Source organism: Myxocyprinus asiaticus, chromosome 41 (genome assembly GCF_019703515.2).
Source record: "Myxocyprinus asiaticus isolate MX2 ecotype Aquarium Trade chromosome 41, UBuf_Myxa_2, whole genome shotgun sequence".
Taxonomy (NCBI): domain Eukaryota; kingdom Metazoa; phylum Chordata; class Actinopteri; order Cypriniformes; family Catostomidae; genus Myxocyprinus; species Myxocyprinus asiaticus.
The window spans coordinates 6,173,014-6,190,416 of record NC_059384.1 but is presented as its reverse complement, the minus strand read 5'-3'; the positions used below and the strand labels follow the sequence as shown (position 1 = coordinate 6,190,416).

Sequence of the window (17,403 nt, the reverse complement as noted above, 5' to 3'; positions counted from 1 at the left end):
CTCTGGAGATATTAAAAGAAACTTACGTGCTCGGGCTGATTCCCCTCCCCTATAGACTCAATTCGGACGGTGAACTGAAAGAAATCCGGCGTGAATTGATGAATGTGTCAGCAATGCTGACGAAGGTCATTGCAGACTTGGAGGATCTTGCTGTAGTATGTCGATCGTTCACTTCCATGAAGACGAAATTCACTGAGATGGTTACAAGAGTTGCGGACGTCGAGAAACGGATCGATTATCTGGAGTCATCGGAGAGGGAATTAGCTGCTAATCCGCTAGCGACCAAGGGAGATTTGGAACGCTTCTGGGAAAACTGGAGGATTTGGAGAATCCTAATCGACGAAACAATGTCCGAATTGTTGGATTTCCTGAGCATGAAGAAAGCCGAGATATGATGAAATGCCTAGACGAGCTCTTCCCGAGTCTGCTCGACATAACAGGCCATAATATGGAAATTGAGCGAGCTCACAGAGTTCCGGCTTGGAGGTCCACTGAGGGAGACAGGCCCCAATCAATTCTGGCCAAATTTCTGAGATCATCCGATAATGATCTTGTGTTACGTGAGGTGAGGAGTAAAGGAAGGCTTTTTTGAAAGAACCACAACATTTTGTTGTTCCCAGACTTTGAACAAAATCAGAATTCAATAAGAGAGAAACGTGATTGATTCAAGGAATGCAAGAAACTCTTACATCAACGGAAGGTCGCTTTTGTTCTGATGTTTCCGGCCAAACTGAGAATAGATACTAAGGATGACTGCAAAATATTTACATGTCCACAGCAAGCGATGTCCTTCATAAAGACAATCGAGTGAGTAAGCCATTTGGTGATTTTCATGTTGCTGCCTAATGGGCCTGACTCACTGAACATACACTTGACTGTCCGAGGAAAATGGCCACTTTTTTCGTTTCTTTTTGTGTTGGCTGGAGTTTGTTTTGTAGGATAACACTCCCTCGGGACATTTATGTGGATGAATCTGCACGTTTTTGGTGCTTATGCCTCCTATCCACTGGAGTTTGTTTTGTGGAATATTTCTTGCAGGACTTTGGAGTGATTAGGGCATGTGTTGCAATCACGTAACGATTCGTTTGACTGCCCGAGGATACTGAATTGCCCCCTTTTTTGTGTGTGTGTGTGCCGGTTCCGCTAGCAGCTGGAGTTTGTTTTGTGGAGGAACACACATCTACACGTTTATTTTTATTTTTTTATTTGTATTTTTGCTTATTGGCTGGAGTTTGTTTTATAGAATATTTTCTGTTGTGTAATTCTGTCTCACAAAATTTGTATAGAAGCACCAGACTTGAGCAATCCGACGGCAAAGTTGTCGCGGGGGCTCTCGTAGGCGTACATGGACTGTTAGGGATTAATGCGCACGTTTTTCTTTTTTCGGTTTGTTTGGTTCGGGGGTAAGTTTGGGATTTGATTGTTGCTGTAATGTTGGAATGTGATCGTTATAATTTTATTTTATTAAATATTTTATTAAACGAATGAGATATGATATAATGTTTCTTCAAGAAACTCATCTTTCCTCGCTGGAAGCTGAACAATTTGGGAAGATATGGAGTGGACATGTTTTCTTTAGTGCTGGCTCAGGTAAGAGCAGAGGTGTCATTATATTCAATGGTCTCAAGCAGATTAAAGATAAATTAGGAAGAGTCATTATTGTTTTATCAGAAATTCAGGGGCAAAGTCTTATTTTGGCAAATATTTACACACCTAAAAATCAGGGCTTTTTAACAGATCTTGAAGGGATGTTGCAAACCGTTGGCACCCCTTATGATATAATATTGAGAGGACACTTTAATCTATTGATGGACTCAGTCCTTGATCATAGTGAAGCAAAAGTGTGTAAGCCCCCTAGAGCAACAGTGACGCTTCACAGGATTTGTACAAATCTTGTTCTTACACATATTTGGAGACTTCTGAACCCATCTGGGAGGGACTAGACATTCTTTTCATCAGTCCATAAGATTTATTTTAGAATAAATGATGTTGTTTGAAAGTATATATATATATATATATATATATATATATATATATATATATATATATATATATATATATATTTTTTTTTTTTTTTTTTTTTCATGTTTATTTATTTATTAGTTTTTTTTTTTTTTAATGTTCTAATTGTTGGTGACCACTGTAGTGCGTGTTTGTGTTGGGTGGGGGGGTGTGGGGTTTGATGTATATAATTGATTCCGTATTTTATGTTATGCTTATATGATTTATTTATGGAATTAATAAAAACTGTTAAATAAAAAAAAAAAAAAAAAAGGAAGTAGGAATATTTGAAAACATTTTTTTTATTATTCTGTTTGGTGCCACTAGTGGCAGAGTAATAACACACTTTAATGAATTATCATCTGCCCTTATGCAGCACCGTGACAGAAGCTTATTGCTTGTGTCTAAACTTGGAATTTTAACCACTATGTTGACCTAAAACAAAGCTGCTTAAGTAATTTGTTTATAAACAAATAAATCATACAGGCCACAGATGACCATAGGAGATGTTACAAATTCATGGACAGCAAAAGTCTGCTCCGCAGCAGGAAGTGTTGTTGGATGACTGGCCCTGTCAAACACTCAGCCTAACTCACCCTCAGGCGACTCCTCCTGGACGTATGTTCCTGTCAGATACCGATGAACTAACGCCGACTTCCCACTGGACAGGTTTCCCACGATGCCCTGCATGGGGAAAAAGACATGAGTCAGAACACATATTAGCAACAAATAACAAGAGGACTTGTGGAGAAAAAAATATATAAAATGCTACAAAAGTGACCTAAAATATGAACAATAGCAATAGTGATGCCTGCCATGTCATGCACTGACTACATCCATTGCTTATCTCTTAGTGACTGAAGCAATTTACTTCTAATTAAGAACAGGGACGAAAGCGACCACCCCTTCATTTATTGAGTAACCCTCTCGGCCTGAAAGCGAAAAATCTGTTTCATTAACTATTCACCACCAACAGATGGATAACTTCCCTACAGCATCCAGGACCTCCCTCTAATGAATCGGCATCCCTTCTTTCATAAAAAACACTCTCTCGAGCATAGAGGAAGCAACTTCAGGAGTTTCCTCACACCTGGTGCAACACTCTTCTGCCTGACAGTCTGTGAGAGGACGACTGTTCCTGCACAGTGAGATAATAATTCCGCCCAGCTGTGTACGGACAATTTTCCAAACATAATGAGGACAGAGAAACCCCCTAAAATACTGAAAGAACTGACTGGGAAGGAAGAACTTCTGCAAACACATTTTGAAAGTGAAACGATCAGGTGTGCACTGGTAAAATAAATTTGGACTAATCTCATCCAGGTACAGGTAGTTGACTTGAAAAACTTTTGGGAAATTGGCATGTCTTGCAGTATAGCATGCTTATATTCCTAAAATCAATAACTGTATTACTATTATTGTTATTATTATTATGCATGCAGATTTAAGACTTAATGTAGACTTCATGTAACATTTTGTGAAACTACAAGGAATATTTTTACTTTCAAAAATTAAAGTGATTAAAAAAGAAATTAACAGTGACCAGTTGCAGGACCTATCATATACACCGATCAGCCACAACATTAAAACCACCTTCCTAACATTTTGTAGGTCCCCCTCATGCCACAAAAACAGCACCAACCCGTATCTCAGAATAGCATTCTGAGATGATATTCTTCTCACCACAGTTGTACAGAGTGGTTATCTGAGTTACCGTAGACTTTATGAGTTCGAACCAGTCTGGCCACTCTGTTGACCTCTCCCATCAACAAGGTGTTTCTGTCCACAGAACTGCAGCTCACTGGATGTTTTTTGCTTTTGGCACCATTCTGAGTAAATTCTAGAGAGTAAATTCTGTTGTGTGTGAAAATCCCAGGAGATCAGCAGTTACAGAAATACTCAAACCAGCCTGAATGGCACCAACAATCATGCCATGGGCCAAATCACTGAGATCACATTTTTCCCCATTCTGATGGTTGATGTGAACATTAACTGAAGCTCCTGACCCATATCTGCATGATATTATGCACTGCACTGCTGCCACATGAATGGCTGATTAGATAATCGCATGTATGATTGTTGGTGCCAGATGGGCTGGTTTGAGTATTTCTGTAACTGCTGATCTCTTGGGATTCTCACACACAACAGTCTCTAGAATTTACTCCGAATGGTGCCAAAAACAAAAAACATCCAGTGAGGGGCAGTTCTGTGGACGGAAATGCCTTGTTGATGAGAGAGGTCAACAGAGAATGGCCAGACTGGTTTGAACTGATAAAGTCTACGGTAACTCAGATAACTGCTCTGAACAACTGTGGTGAGAAGAATATCATCTCAGAATGCTATTCTGAGATGCGGGTTGCCGCTGTTTTGGCGGCACGAGGGGGACCTACACAAAATTAGGCAGGTGGTTTTAATGTTGTGGCTGATCAATGTACATTTAACCTCATACATTCCTAAAGGTTTTAAGCTAAAATCTTGATGTTGATAAAAGAGTCACGTAATGCAACATGACAACTACCCACCCACAGAATTCTGTAGAAAGATCAGCCGATTATTGCAGAATTTGAATACCTGCACAACCTCAGTCCCTTGCAGGTTTCTTATGAATATTTTGACTGATAATGCTTTCTGCTACCAATAAGGGTGATAACTAGAGTGGTCAAAATTAATGCATTAACGAATGCGGTTTATTAAAAAAGTTTCACACATGAATTTTTCTTAATCGTGCATTTATCAATAATAATGCATAAACCAGCTTAAATACTGGTCGTAAGGGTGGAACCTTTGTGATGTGTCCACCCAGTGTCATTACACTGCAACACACACAACAGCGCTTCAGTGTTAGTGATAAAATGAGAAAGGACCTCTTTAAGGTGCATTTTTTTTCCTCATTAAAAAAGTTTAACTCCTAAAGACATGAATTGTATTTTTGCAGTATATTTAGGAAATCATGAGCACTTACATTAAAATGAGGACTCCAGTCATATAAGTAACCTTATAAAAGCTGTTTTATTCTACATGGAGAGGGTCCGCACATGGGGGCTGCCATGTTAGAATCACATGACCAGCCGAATACTCGCTGAATCTCATTAAACGTCCTGTTATTTGACACTTTCACTCATTGATTAAAGTAATCATGGCTGACTGTGAATAGTGAATTTCTACAATGTCATCTGAAACAGAAAACTATTAATTTTAAATGATGCTGCATCCAAGCCGCTAGGTGTCAGTGTAAGTACAAGATGACACAAAGACAAAAGTTACTGAGTGCACCTTTAACGCTATTTGTTGTACAAAACAAGCACAGATGAGATTTGTGACAGAAATAAAGTATTTTTCAGCCTAAGTAAGGAGCATTTTAACTACCTTCTGTGGTAGAAGCACGGCGAGTCTTAAATGAATATTCTGAGTTCAGTACAAGTTAAGATCAATCGAAAGCATTTGTGGCATAATGTTGATTACCACAAAAATAAATTTCAACTCGTTTCTCCTTTTCTTTAAAAAAAGCAAAAATCGATGTTCCAGTGAGGCACTTACAATAGAAGTGAATGGGAGCCAATATTTTACGTTAAAATACTCACTTTTTCAAAAGTATAACCACAAGACATAAAGGATATGTGTGTAAACATGATTTTAGTGTGACAAAATCACTTATAAACCTTTTCTGTGTAAAGTTATACCCAACTGTACAACTTCGTTACCACGATGATGTAGTCAACAAACCCTAAAACCCTGAAACGACTGTAAAAATGGCAATTTAAACTACTTTACAGCTCAAATAATACACGAGTTTTAACAGAAGAATTAATGCAAATTATTTTATAAAATTATAAGCTTGCATTTCTGTGTTTAAACCCTCTAAAAATTGACCCCATTCACTTCCATTGTAAGGACCTGTAACATCAATTTTTGCTTTTTTAAAGAAAAGGAGGATTGAGTCAACCTTTAATTCAAAATTAATTAAATTAGAGTCAAAATTAATTTTGTGGTAATCAACATTATGCCACAAATGCTGTCAATTTAGCTTAACTTGTATTGAACCGGGAAAATACCTTTAACTATCACCAAAATGCTGATGAGACATTTTTGTCTGCAAGCATATTTTATGTGGAGTTCAATGCACCGCTTCATGCTGGCATTGACGCCCTCACGCGAATCATGAACGCGGCTTCAAGACTGCTGTAGCAAAGCGGATAGCCACAGTCTACCGACAGATTAATGGGGAAACATTTAATGTTACTTGAATTAGTACTATTTTAGTGCATTTCTATCTTTATACTGTAAAAGGCTTTGTTTGAAAAATGTTAATAAAGCATTATTGTTAAATGTTTTCTTTTCTTTCCTACAATGTAAATAAATGCATTTATTTCAGCACTTTTAAAATCTGATTAATCACAATCAACTAAAAAAATTATGCGATTAATCGCAATTAAAACCTTTTAATCGACTGACAGCATGAGTCATAACAGATGATTTTTTAGCATATTTGACACATTTACAATAACTTAATTCATTCCACATACTTCTGCAGGTTTCCAGCCACAAAAAAAGTAGTGCAGATTCAGTGTGGGCCTACCAATAATTATGTTACGATAAATAAATAGGTCCAGATGTAATCTGCAGTATCACATTTTCTATGCTGATTTTAAGGGTAAATTTGGGGAATTCTGTGAAATGGATTATTTAAACATGGTAAAACCAAACTTTCAAACTTTTTGATACCAAGGATTTTGTGTGACGAGGGACCTTGCGAGGGACCCTGCAAGGGACCCCCCTTCCTAAAATATAAAGGCAGCTTTAAATTTTCATGTAGGAAGACCCAAGAAAAATACATGTTTGCAAAATTAAATAACTGGCTTTTAACGTTACAAACTATGGCTGTCAACAGAATAAGATAATCATGATTAATCTCACTATTTCCAACCAGTCTTTAGAAAGCAGAATAAAACAGTTATAATGTCAAAAAATATAATATCATAACATATTTTTTTCAAAATTTTTTTTTTTTTTTTTTACTGTGTAGAGTACTACTCTGGCAAATAAGCCAAAGTTTTAATAAACAAACATGCAAGGGTGGGAGATTTGTAGAACTGTATGAATGACAGGTGGAAATTCTGTGGAAATCTTATTCTATAGAAATCGGTGCAGATTCTGGTCAATATAAAAGCAGATATTATACATCTACACCAATCAGCCACAACATTAAAACTACTTGCCTAATATTGTTTAAGTCCCCCTCGTGCCGCCAAAACAGCGCCAACCCGCATCTCAGAATAGCATTCTGAGATGATATTCTTCTCACCACAGTTGTACAGAGCGGTTATCTGAGTTACCGTAGACTCTGTCAGTTCGAACCAGTCTGGCCATGTGATCTCAGTGATTTTGGACTGTGGCATGATTGTTGGTGCCAGATGGGCTGGTTTGAGTATTTATGTAACTGCTGATCAGGCATTAAAAAATTTGAATATACAGTATTAAAGATAAATACTAAAAACTACCTCTGATATAATCTGCTTCAAAATCATAACGATTATTTATCAGATCGATGCTGATAATAAAACAAACGCTAACTGATTTGGTCACTGATATATCATGCATTCCTGGGAACAACCTAACCTTCAGAGAAGGACTGAATATTGCTTTTCCTCATGAACATGAAAAGACTCAATCCGTTCCATCCCACAAAGACCACAAAGCAAGCACCTCAATATCCATATGAGAAGGATCAAGAATCAATCCACCTTTGTTCTCCAAAGATTCCCATAGGGTGAAGTCTAATGAAAGGATTAAATTAATCAAAAATCCTCCTCCTCCATCCTTTACATTAGAGGAATTAATTAAACACTGTTTGGGTTTATCACAGGGTGATGTGCACCGTTAACAGATTTCCAGTCCTTTTCTATAATGAAGACCCAGATGAGAACTTAATTATGCAAGAGGACACCACAGGCTTCAGACAGAAACGTCCTTACAGGGTACTGGATGTAAAAGTTTCATAAGCATAAAGTTTCACGATGTTGCGTCATAATGAGCTGTTACAATGATGATCTGTGTACGTTTATTCATACTGTACATTAAATGCTTTAAAAATGATCCATATACACTGGCTTTAAATGCTTTTAAATGATCTATTTACTTTTACAATTAAAGTGAATGGTGACTAAGGCTGTCAGTCTATGGACATTCTGCCTAATATCTTCCTTTGTGTTCCACGGAAGAAAGTAAGTCAAATGGGTTTGAAATTACATGAGGGTGAGTTAATGTTGACAGAATGTTTAGTTTTAGGTGAACTGTGTCTTTAAGAGAATAATATACTGTCAATTATGGGTTTAGAAAAGTTATTCTGGTCATGTTTTGACAGTGATATTGTGTATGAGGTGCCAGTGAATACAGTATTTTATTTTTTTGGCGGGTATTCCGAGGGGATGTCAGCAGAAAAAAACCAAAAGTGACACTCCAGAGCATGTCAAAAAGACATATTGTTACAGAGAGTGACACAGAGTAGTGTCACTGCATACTGAATAACCACAATGGACATGTGCATTTCTGCACATCAGGATTTCTGGGGAAAACTGTTCCACATAATTTAAAGAGATCTGAGCTGAATTAAAATGACATATTAAGGGTTTTAAAAGAACACTTACCACTTTGAGCTCTGGTACTGATCGACTCAATGTCCATTCCTGACTGTTGACAAAGGAGTCTGGAAAGAAAGAGAGAGCAAACTTTAGTAAACTAGTACATAACGAATTTCACTTGATAAATTTGAAAGACAATGTATGCTATTTCTTAGACACAGAAGAGTCCTTCATGTCCATCATTCAGGGTTGCTATGAAGTAATTCGTGAACAATAATTCGGCAGAAAATGTGTGTGTGTGCATCCTCCTGTGATGTTTGGAGGATGTTCTAGGTGGTGGAAAGGGCATTTCTATGGACTTACAAAAGTATTTTGGGTGGTTGCTAAAGTGTTTTGGGTGGTTGCTATGGGTGGTTCGTTACTAGCTCAAGTCAAAAATTGTCAACCCACATGTCTCAATGACATTTGGTCCCTAGATATGACTCAATCACTTGGAAAAGTAATAGTCCGCCTCTCCTAAGTAAGCCTCATCATTTGAGGTACAGTATCACTCAAGTCCACGGCACAAACGGAGCGTGACGTTGCATACCAACGTTTCATAATTAGGGTTAGGGGTTTGTGTTGATATACTAGCGTTACACTTGATTTTAGATCTTTGATTAGGCAAGATCCACGATAGGCATCTGTTGTCTTTATGGGAGTGTGAGTTGATTCAGAAAGCCTGGTGTTCCTGTTACCACTAATCCATTAAACACCCACTGTGTCTTGGCACTAAGCTTCGAAACTCCATTAAATACTTCTGTTTTCAATCTCATGAAAGCAAATGAACAGAAGTTAAAAAGATACTTGGGAACATGTAAACTGCAGTAACTCACAATACATTTGTTTGTTTTTTAGTACAGATCTGAGCAAAACGTTACTGAGTGATCAGTTATCTACATGCTTTTAAATTGTAATCTTTTTGTCAATTATTAACATGGTACATGTAAGGGACTCCTTAAAAATGACAACTCAATAACAACTGAATCCCCCGTAAGAGCGAATATTACAAAACATGACTAGAACATGCCCAGGTGATATTTCAACAAAAAAATCAAAAGGAAGTATAAGAAATTATATTTTGCTTACAGAAAAAGCTTGTTTTTATTACCATTAAGATTTTTTGCATTGTTACATTTCTGTCATGACAATTAAGCACATCCGATTCTTAGAACCATAATGCTAAATATTCTCATTCTCAATAATGTAATGCAAAAACTGTATGTATTTCTTATAACATAAAAATCTTTATACATCAGGGTAGTATTTTTTGTACTGGCTTCAATTTATGCTAATTAAAATAAAATAAACAAATCTGCATCATAGTGTTTTTGGATTCTCAATGCACAAAATCTTATGCTCAATACTATAATTCAAAAATAATAATTATTTATTATTTATAAATGTAAACATCTTTATACATCAGAGTACTATTTATTGTACTGGCTTTAATGTATGATGATTAAAAAATAACAGTGTTTTTGGATTCTTAATTCACAAAATAGAAAAAATCAATAGTGTAATGCAAAAATAATCATATACAATTTAGAACAAACATCTTTATAAATCAGCATAGTATAGTAGTATTTATTGTACTGGCTTTAATTTATGCTGATTTTAAAAAAAAAAAGTATTTCAGTGTTTTCTGTAATACAGTGAAACAAGGAATGTGCATTTAATGATAATAACCATTGAGAATAGTACAAAAATTGTGCTTAATTGTTATGGAAATAATGTCACAGTTAGGGATGTCGATATATCGATTATTGATCAGCACGTTATTTTATCAATACATTTTTGAGGAATCGATATATTAACATCAGTCGACATTTAAATAAGAAGTCTAATTTGTGTGCTTTCAGTTCCCTGCCAGTTGCATTCCATTCAATGTAGTCTGACGTAATAGCTGTGGGAGACCACAAGGGAGCGACATAACATTTACTGAAGCCAGATATCACATTGTGTACACACATTACAAGCTGATGGCAATCCAAAGTTATGTAGGTTTTTGTACTTCAAGAATGAACAAAGTGACGTTGATGAGTTTGCAGGGTGAACTGAACGATTAGAAATGGCGACTTTTATTATGCAATTTTCCTGTTTGTAGCATTGAATAGGTTTTCATTCAAGCTGTCAAACCACAAAAAGACATACTTGTAACTGAAAATACATTGTGTAGGCTCTATGAAAGATACTTATACACAATTTATCATCCAGTTATGACTAGAGTAAATACTCTATGTCCTTTGATAATTATTTGGGTTGAATTTAATGGAAAACTATGGGAGTTGAGCTCTGTGGCGCTGCAATATTTTTAACTGTCTCTATAGACGGCAAGCCCGTGATGTGTGCATACCTTCATAGAAAATAATTGTTTCAAATGTTAGAACACGCCATGACGTCCAACATATATAATATACTGTATATATTTTTTTGTGTGACTCACCCATGTATAAGTGGAAGATCAAACCATGTTGGTCATGATGGCTACATGAATGACAGTGAAAATGCAAGCAGCTCATTGGCTCAGCAGAACCCTGCTCATTTCTGTGCCACACACACTATCTTTTGTGCGGGGATTATTACATCATCACAGTGGATACATGGGCGGCCTTGTTTAATGCACTGCATAGATGTGTGGCACTGCATTGTTCTGATCATTTTTCACTTCGATGCTCTTGTCCAAACGAATCAAAATTACAATTCAAAGCTACGGGGAAGACAAAAAGAACTTCATTGTGGATTCAGAGGAAACAGGGGACAGAACGAGGGAAAATACATCTTGAAATCGATTTTCTATGTCCTGTAGGTAATCAGCATACAAGTACAGAATAAAGATATTTGAATTTTGGTCTGTTCCTCAGACAAAGCCATCATATGACTTCAGAAGACTTGGAATAAAGCGCACAGGTCATCTGGGCCACTGAACTGCAAACAAAGTGCTTTTTAAACTGTCATATGGGAGCAGAGGCAAACTTTTTTGTTATGAAGTAGAAGAAACCGTGAGTCAGAGTTTTGCAGAGAGATGAGGCTGTCTCAATCACATGGGATTTGAGAGCATTTATAAGCTGCTGAATGCAATTTCAGGCCCTCTTAAAGACTAAAACTCAGTTTAAGAAGTACAGAGCAGGGGTGGGAACAAGTACCAGAGAAATAACCATCAACAATAAAGAAGAAAGCAACGATCCATCATGAAAACACAATAACTGACTCGTTGCTAAGCTCCACCCCCTCTGGTTGCTGTTGCTTGCTCAGACAAACTGTAAAATTTAATTTAAAACTATCTAAACACACTTATGTAAGAAAGGAGCAAAAACCTTGTCTTATAATATGGCGGATGGCAACAGTTGCTAAGGTAGGATTGGTCAGTAATGATTTTAAGGATGAAAAGTTATCTTGTTTGGAGAATTACAGAAGTGGGAGACCCACATTGACTCCCACATTCTGAAAAAGGTCCAGCAGAGGTTGTACTTTCTTCGCCAGCTGAGGAAGTTCAACCTGCCACAGGCGCTGCTGATACAGTTCTACTCAGCAGTCACTGAGTCTGTCCTCTGCACTTCAATAACTGTCTGGTTTGGTTCAGCTACGAAATCGGACATCAGAAGACTACAAAGGATACTGAGAGGATTATTGGTTGCCACCTGCCCTCCCTTCAAGAACTGTACACTTCCAGAGTGAGGAAAAGGGCTGGAAAAATCACTCTGGACCCCACTCACCCTGCCCACTACCTTTTTGAACTGTTGCCTTCTGGCTGACGCTACAAAGCACTGAGAACCAGAACTGTCAGGCACAGGAACAGTTTTTTTCCTCAGGCTATCCACCTCATGAACAGTTCAAACTGCCCCATTGAGCAATAATTATGTGCAATACACAGCTTAGTCTATTTATATTTATCCAACATAACCTACCTCTTCTGCATCTGTATATTACAGATTTGTATTTGTACATACGTGTGTGTGTGTGTGTGTATATATATATATATATAGTCTTATTGTGAATTTCTATATATACTTATGTATTCTATTCACTTTTATTTTTATTCTATTTTTTTACTACTACCTCTGTCTAGTTGTTGTTGTATTGTTTGTGCACTGGAAGCTTCTGTCACCAAGACAAATTCCATGTATGTGTAAGCATACTTGGCAATAAAGCTCATTCTGATTCTGAAATGCATGGATACTAGATATGGGGAAATCCGGTTATTACACATTAAAATACAGTTTAAATACAGCATACAGAGCATTTCTGAGAGTTTGTTAATCGAGTGGTCAGAAAGCAATTTATTTTTAAGAAGTTCCCATTTCTGTTGCACCCTCTAAAGCGGGCCACCCTCTTTTATAATGTACATTAATGGATCCTTTCAAGCTACCCATGATGCAATTTTCTAGCTTGGCACCCTTTAAAGTGACCTCACAAACTATTCCCTTTATCTAGCTATTTAAACTCAGCTGGCACTGCCCCAAGGCTCAAAAAAGTAATCTGAATCCCATCTGATTAGAACTTTAAGGAGAGTCTGGAACTTTTCAAGCAAATAATGTTAAGTTTTCAGGACTTAAAAGGATAATTCACCCAAAAACATCAAGTTAAAGTCATACACTACCCTCTTGTTGTTCCAAACCAGTATAACTTTCATTGCATCTTTTTCCATACAATAAAAGTCAATGGTGACACCTCCCTTTGTGTTGCACAGCAGAAAGCAAGTCCTACAGGTTTGGAAAAACATTAGGGCAAGTGAACTATCCCTTTAAAGCTCGAAGAACTCAGAGCTACAGAAAACAGTCAAGATCCATAAACGACCTGCTCGTCAAGCCGCTAAGGCATGTAGAGACAGGTACATACAATTCAGCACACACCTAAGCTTTGGCCCAAAAAACTCTCAAGTTCGACAAACACACCTACATTCCGGGCTGTCAGTCACCTTTGCAAAGAAACGCCAGTTAGAGAGTTTGGGAAGGATAGTTTCCTTAGTAACCAATGAAAATAAACTCGAAAGTACAGAAGACCAAGGGTGTAAACACAGTGCTTAATTGGTCATCTTCTTTTTAAAAGTGACTAATGGTACTGCCTAAAAACAAGCCTGTTAAGTCATTCCTAATAGCTTGTTATGTTAAAAAGAGCCTTCCCAGACATATTTAAGAAGGTAGGTGTGAGTAGAAAGTTAAAGTTATCATAAAAAGAACATTATTGATTGGATGAAGGCAATGTAAAGGGCTATATTACTGGTTATGTTCAAACACTGTCTGTTAAAATAAATATTGGACATCCAATCACAATGATTACCTGACAATCAGAGGAAATAGAAAAACAATTCAAATATTGACAGTATATTTAAGCATATGTCCCTACCTAAACTGCTGGGTATCCAAGCGTTTGGCCCTATATGAGCTAGTATATACGCAAGTGTAAATGGCCCTACATAAGCTAGTGTAAAGCCAAGTGTGCATGGCACTACATAAGCTAGTATATAGCCAAGTCTACATGGTCCTACATGAGCTAGTGTAAAGACAAGTGTACATGGCCCTACATATGCTAGTGTATAGCCAAGTGTGCATGGCCCTATATAAGCTAGTATATAGCCAAGTGTGCATGGCCCTACATAAGATAGTATATAGCCAAGTGTACATGGTCCTACATAAGCTAATGTATAGCCAAGTGTGCATGGCTCTACGTAAGCTAGTATATGGCCAAGTGTGCATGGCCCTACATAAGCTAGTGTATAGCCAAGTGTAAATGGCCCTACATAAGCTAATGTATAACCAAGTGTGCATGGCCCTACATAAGCTAGTATATATAGCCAAGTGTACATGGTCCTACATAAGCTAGTGTATAGCCAAGTGTGCATGGCCCTACATAAGCTAGTATATATCCAAGTGTATTGCCCTACATAGGTGCTTTGTTATACATTTAGTTTCTGCATCTGAACACAAGTCATATGCAAACTAAGGGCCTTGGACAAAGAGTTCCTCTTCTTTTATTTTCATAATGAGAGAGGCACTACCTTATGCAGTCGACATTGTTCTTGCTGTTCTACATTGTAATGGGTGCTCAAAACATAGCATTGTGTGCTCCCAAGAACATCATCTGCCTTCTTGCAAAAATGTTGCTTGCTACTCTTCACTGACATTTTAGTTGTCATGAATTTGCAGGAGTTGAAAAATAACGTAACACCCGAAAGTTTATGAAAATGTAATGCCATAACTTAAACAGCATAATAAAGGGTAAATATTTGACATAGCATTCGCCAGCCAGGCTTCGCTTATTTAAGACAAAAACAGACCAATGTCATGAATCCTATGAAATGTTGTTAGACTCTAACATAGCGCACATGCCTTGCAAAATATTCACATCTGACGAGAGCAAAAATGCTGCAGGTAAAACTAATCAATTACTTTTAACCAAAATATGGAGTACAAAGGAGATGAGGTTATATGGGGTTAAGAGCCCAGGCCTGTATACAGCAATTTGTTGCACTCTTTGCAATCAAATGCCTTTTCAGAAATTACTGCGTAAAGTTTTGCATCTGCACTGTTTGTTTACACTAACTTTGAGACAATACATCAGCTGCAGGCAAAACAATCAATCAATCAATCAAAAAAAACAAAAAAACAAGCAAGGGATGACAACATGTTTAAAACTTCATGGAGTATTTTCTGCATGCTGTGTCACGATTTAACCTTCAGAGCTGCAAAAGGGAAAACAAACTCCTACTTCAATCCCATTAAATGTGGGATTTTCCAAAAGGTAGACATTTTTTTTTTTTTTTTTTAGAGAAGTGATGCTAACCTACTTAGGAGGGCTACAATAGTATATCATCATCATTAATTCAGTTCTTCACTTTTCTATCGATGTCAATCATTACTCCACCTTTGACTTATTCATGCAGTCTATTTGATTACCTTGAAAGCATTAATGATGGAGGGATTAAGAGATTTGACTGGCACTTTTTTGCTTCCTAATTCAATTGCAGTGCAGACTTTCACTAGAAGAAAACTCTTCTTTGAGCCAATTAACAGCTCAAGCACATACACTCCAACAAAGACGAAGCATTCAGAGTGAATAATGCATTTAACCTCTTATTATGCCTGCTGCTGCAGCCCAGGCCAACCCTTCAATATCACTTTAATATTTAATCAGTTTGCCTGCTCTCCGGGCTATGTTCATGCACTCTGGGTCTATCCTCTCCAGACAAAAAGCAAACCTTCTGGGGTTGCTGCGTCAGAGATGTGGAATGAAATTTATGCATTTTACACAACTTACCTTGACCTTTCCTGAAATCAATGCCAGCTAGAGTCTCTATAGCAACAGAATCTGGCTTTTTATTTCTCACAGGGGGATGGCTGCCAACTGTTTGACTCTCAGTGCAAAGCTCAGATTTGTTGCTGGACGACAGTTCCTTCCTCTTAAAACGACTAGCAATTAGCTGCCAAAAACTAGTCTCTGCCTGAGTTTGTTTGGTTGGCTTGGTAAGTTTGGCAGGACAAAGAGGGACCTCCAAGACTGCTACCTTCCCTCGAGTTTGGTACTCTATGTACTGTGTGGCCCCTTGGTCCTCATCTTGCTCATGAGTTGGGGTTAAAGTCCTGCCAGTTAGGTAGGAGAATGGATGAGTGGTTTGCATAGATTTTTCTCCAATGCTTGCAGTGCGTCTCCATTCAGTTCTGTCCTTCTGCTCTGGTTGATTACGATTCCGCCTGATCCTGAGACTCAAGCTCCTTTGCAGTGAGCCAAACATTCTTTTCGGTTTTTCTGCCTTGGTGACAATGAATTCCTTTTGCTTTCCTGACATTTGAGTGGCCACCACTTCCTTTCCATGTGCCTGTCGACTAAACCATCTCCAACGGAAACCTGAACGAGGCAAGCTACCAGTGTCAGTATGGCTCGCAAGCTCATCCCTGGAGCCACTGTGTGCTTTAAGCTCAAGAACAGTCATGCTAACAGGCCGTTGTCTGCCCCTGTTTTTTAACGTCTGACGTATTAATGGTTCTTCTTGTGGATGAATAGGAAGGCTGCCAGAAGGCGGCATGTCAGGTTTAAGACCATCTACTACATGCAGCTCAGCACGTCTCGTCCTACACCTTTTGACCGGGCAATCTTGGTTATTTAAAGCAGGCGGTAGAAGGCTGCTAGAGTTTGTAGCTGCGAACATGCAAACACTGCGGGGTCTCCCAGAGCTCTCTTGGTGGTTGGTTGCTGCAGTTTGCGGTGTCCTGTGATAATCTGGAAACACAAACATGCTCATCGCCCTCCGTCTACCCAGGAGCCGAAGCCCATGTGAGGGCCTTCGCAAGACCACCACATGAGGAACTGTTGTATTCTCCAGAGAGTTAGCATCACAGCTTAGTTCCTTGTGAATGTGGAAAACCTCAACACCAGCCTGGAGTTCTTTGGACCATTTCGTTTTCTCTTCCCCAGCCAAGTTATAGTCTTCCGCCGACAATTGTTGCACGTAGCTATCTTGCCTTGGGCTTTCTTGACGTTCCTCCCTCTGATCCGCCTCTTGCTTTTCGTTGTCCTCTCCCACGTTGTTCTTTATGAATTCCAGCTCAGCCTTGCCTCTCATCCCTGCCCCTCCTGTCTGCATGGCTGTCACCTCCTCCTGGAGTCCCATTTGGGATACCAGCAACTCTGTATAGATTATTTCTAACCTGATGTTGGTGAAGAGATATGATCTCTTCACTTACATCAGATCACACCTGCAGTATGGCTGCCTAAAACCAGCATGATATCGCTAGCACACTTTCACAAGCTTGTTCTCGACAGCTATACACTCTCTCTGTCTTTAATA

General features: G+C 38.1%; 1 protein-coding gene across 3 annotated transcripts in view; it reads right to left on the bottom strand.

The window, feature by feature from the left end:
• Positions 1 to 17,403, bottom strand: part of LOC127432158 (arf-GAP with GTPase, ANK repeat and PH domain-containing protein 3-like) — a 234,131-nt gene that overhangs the window by 113,149 nt on the left and 103,579 nt on the right. For 2 of the 3 annotated variants that reach the window (XM_051683011.1, XM_051683012.1), the window contains exons 2-3: positions 8,646 to 8,704; positions 2,598 to 2,685 (exon numbers count right to left, since the gene is read on the bottom strand). In XM_051683011.1, the coding sequence (XP_051538971.1) occupies positions 2,598 to 2,685; positions 8,646 to 8,704 (147 nt within the window). Of the gene's footprint in view, positions 1 to 2,597; positions 2,686 to 8,645; positions 8,705 to 15,875; positions 17,227 to 17,403 lie in introns of those variants that run through there. The other variant, XM_051683010.1, reaches the window with a different exon arrangement.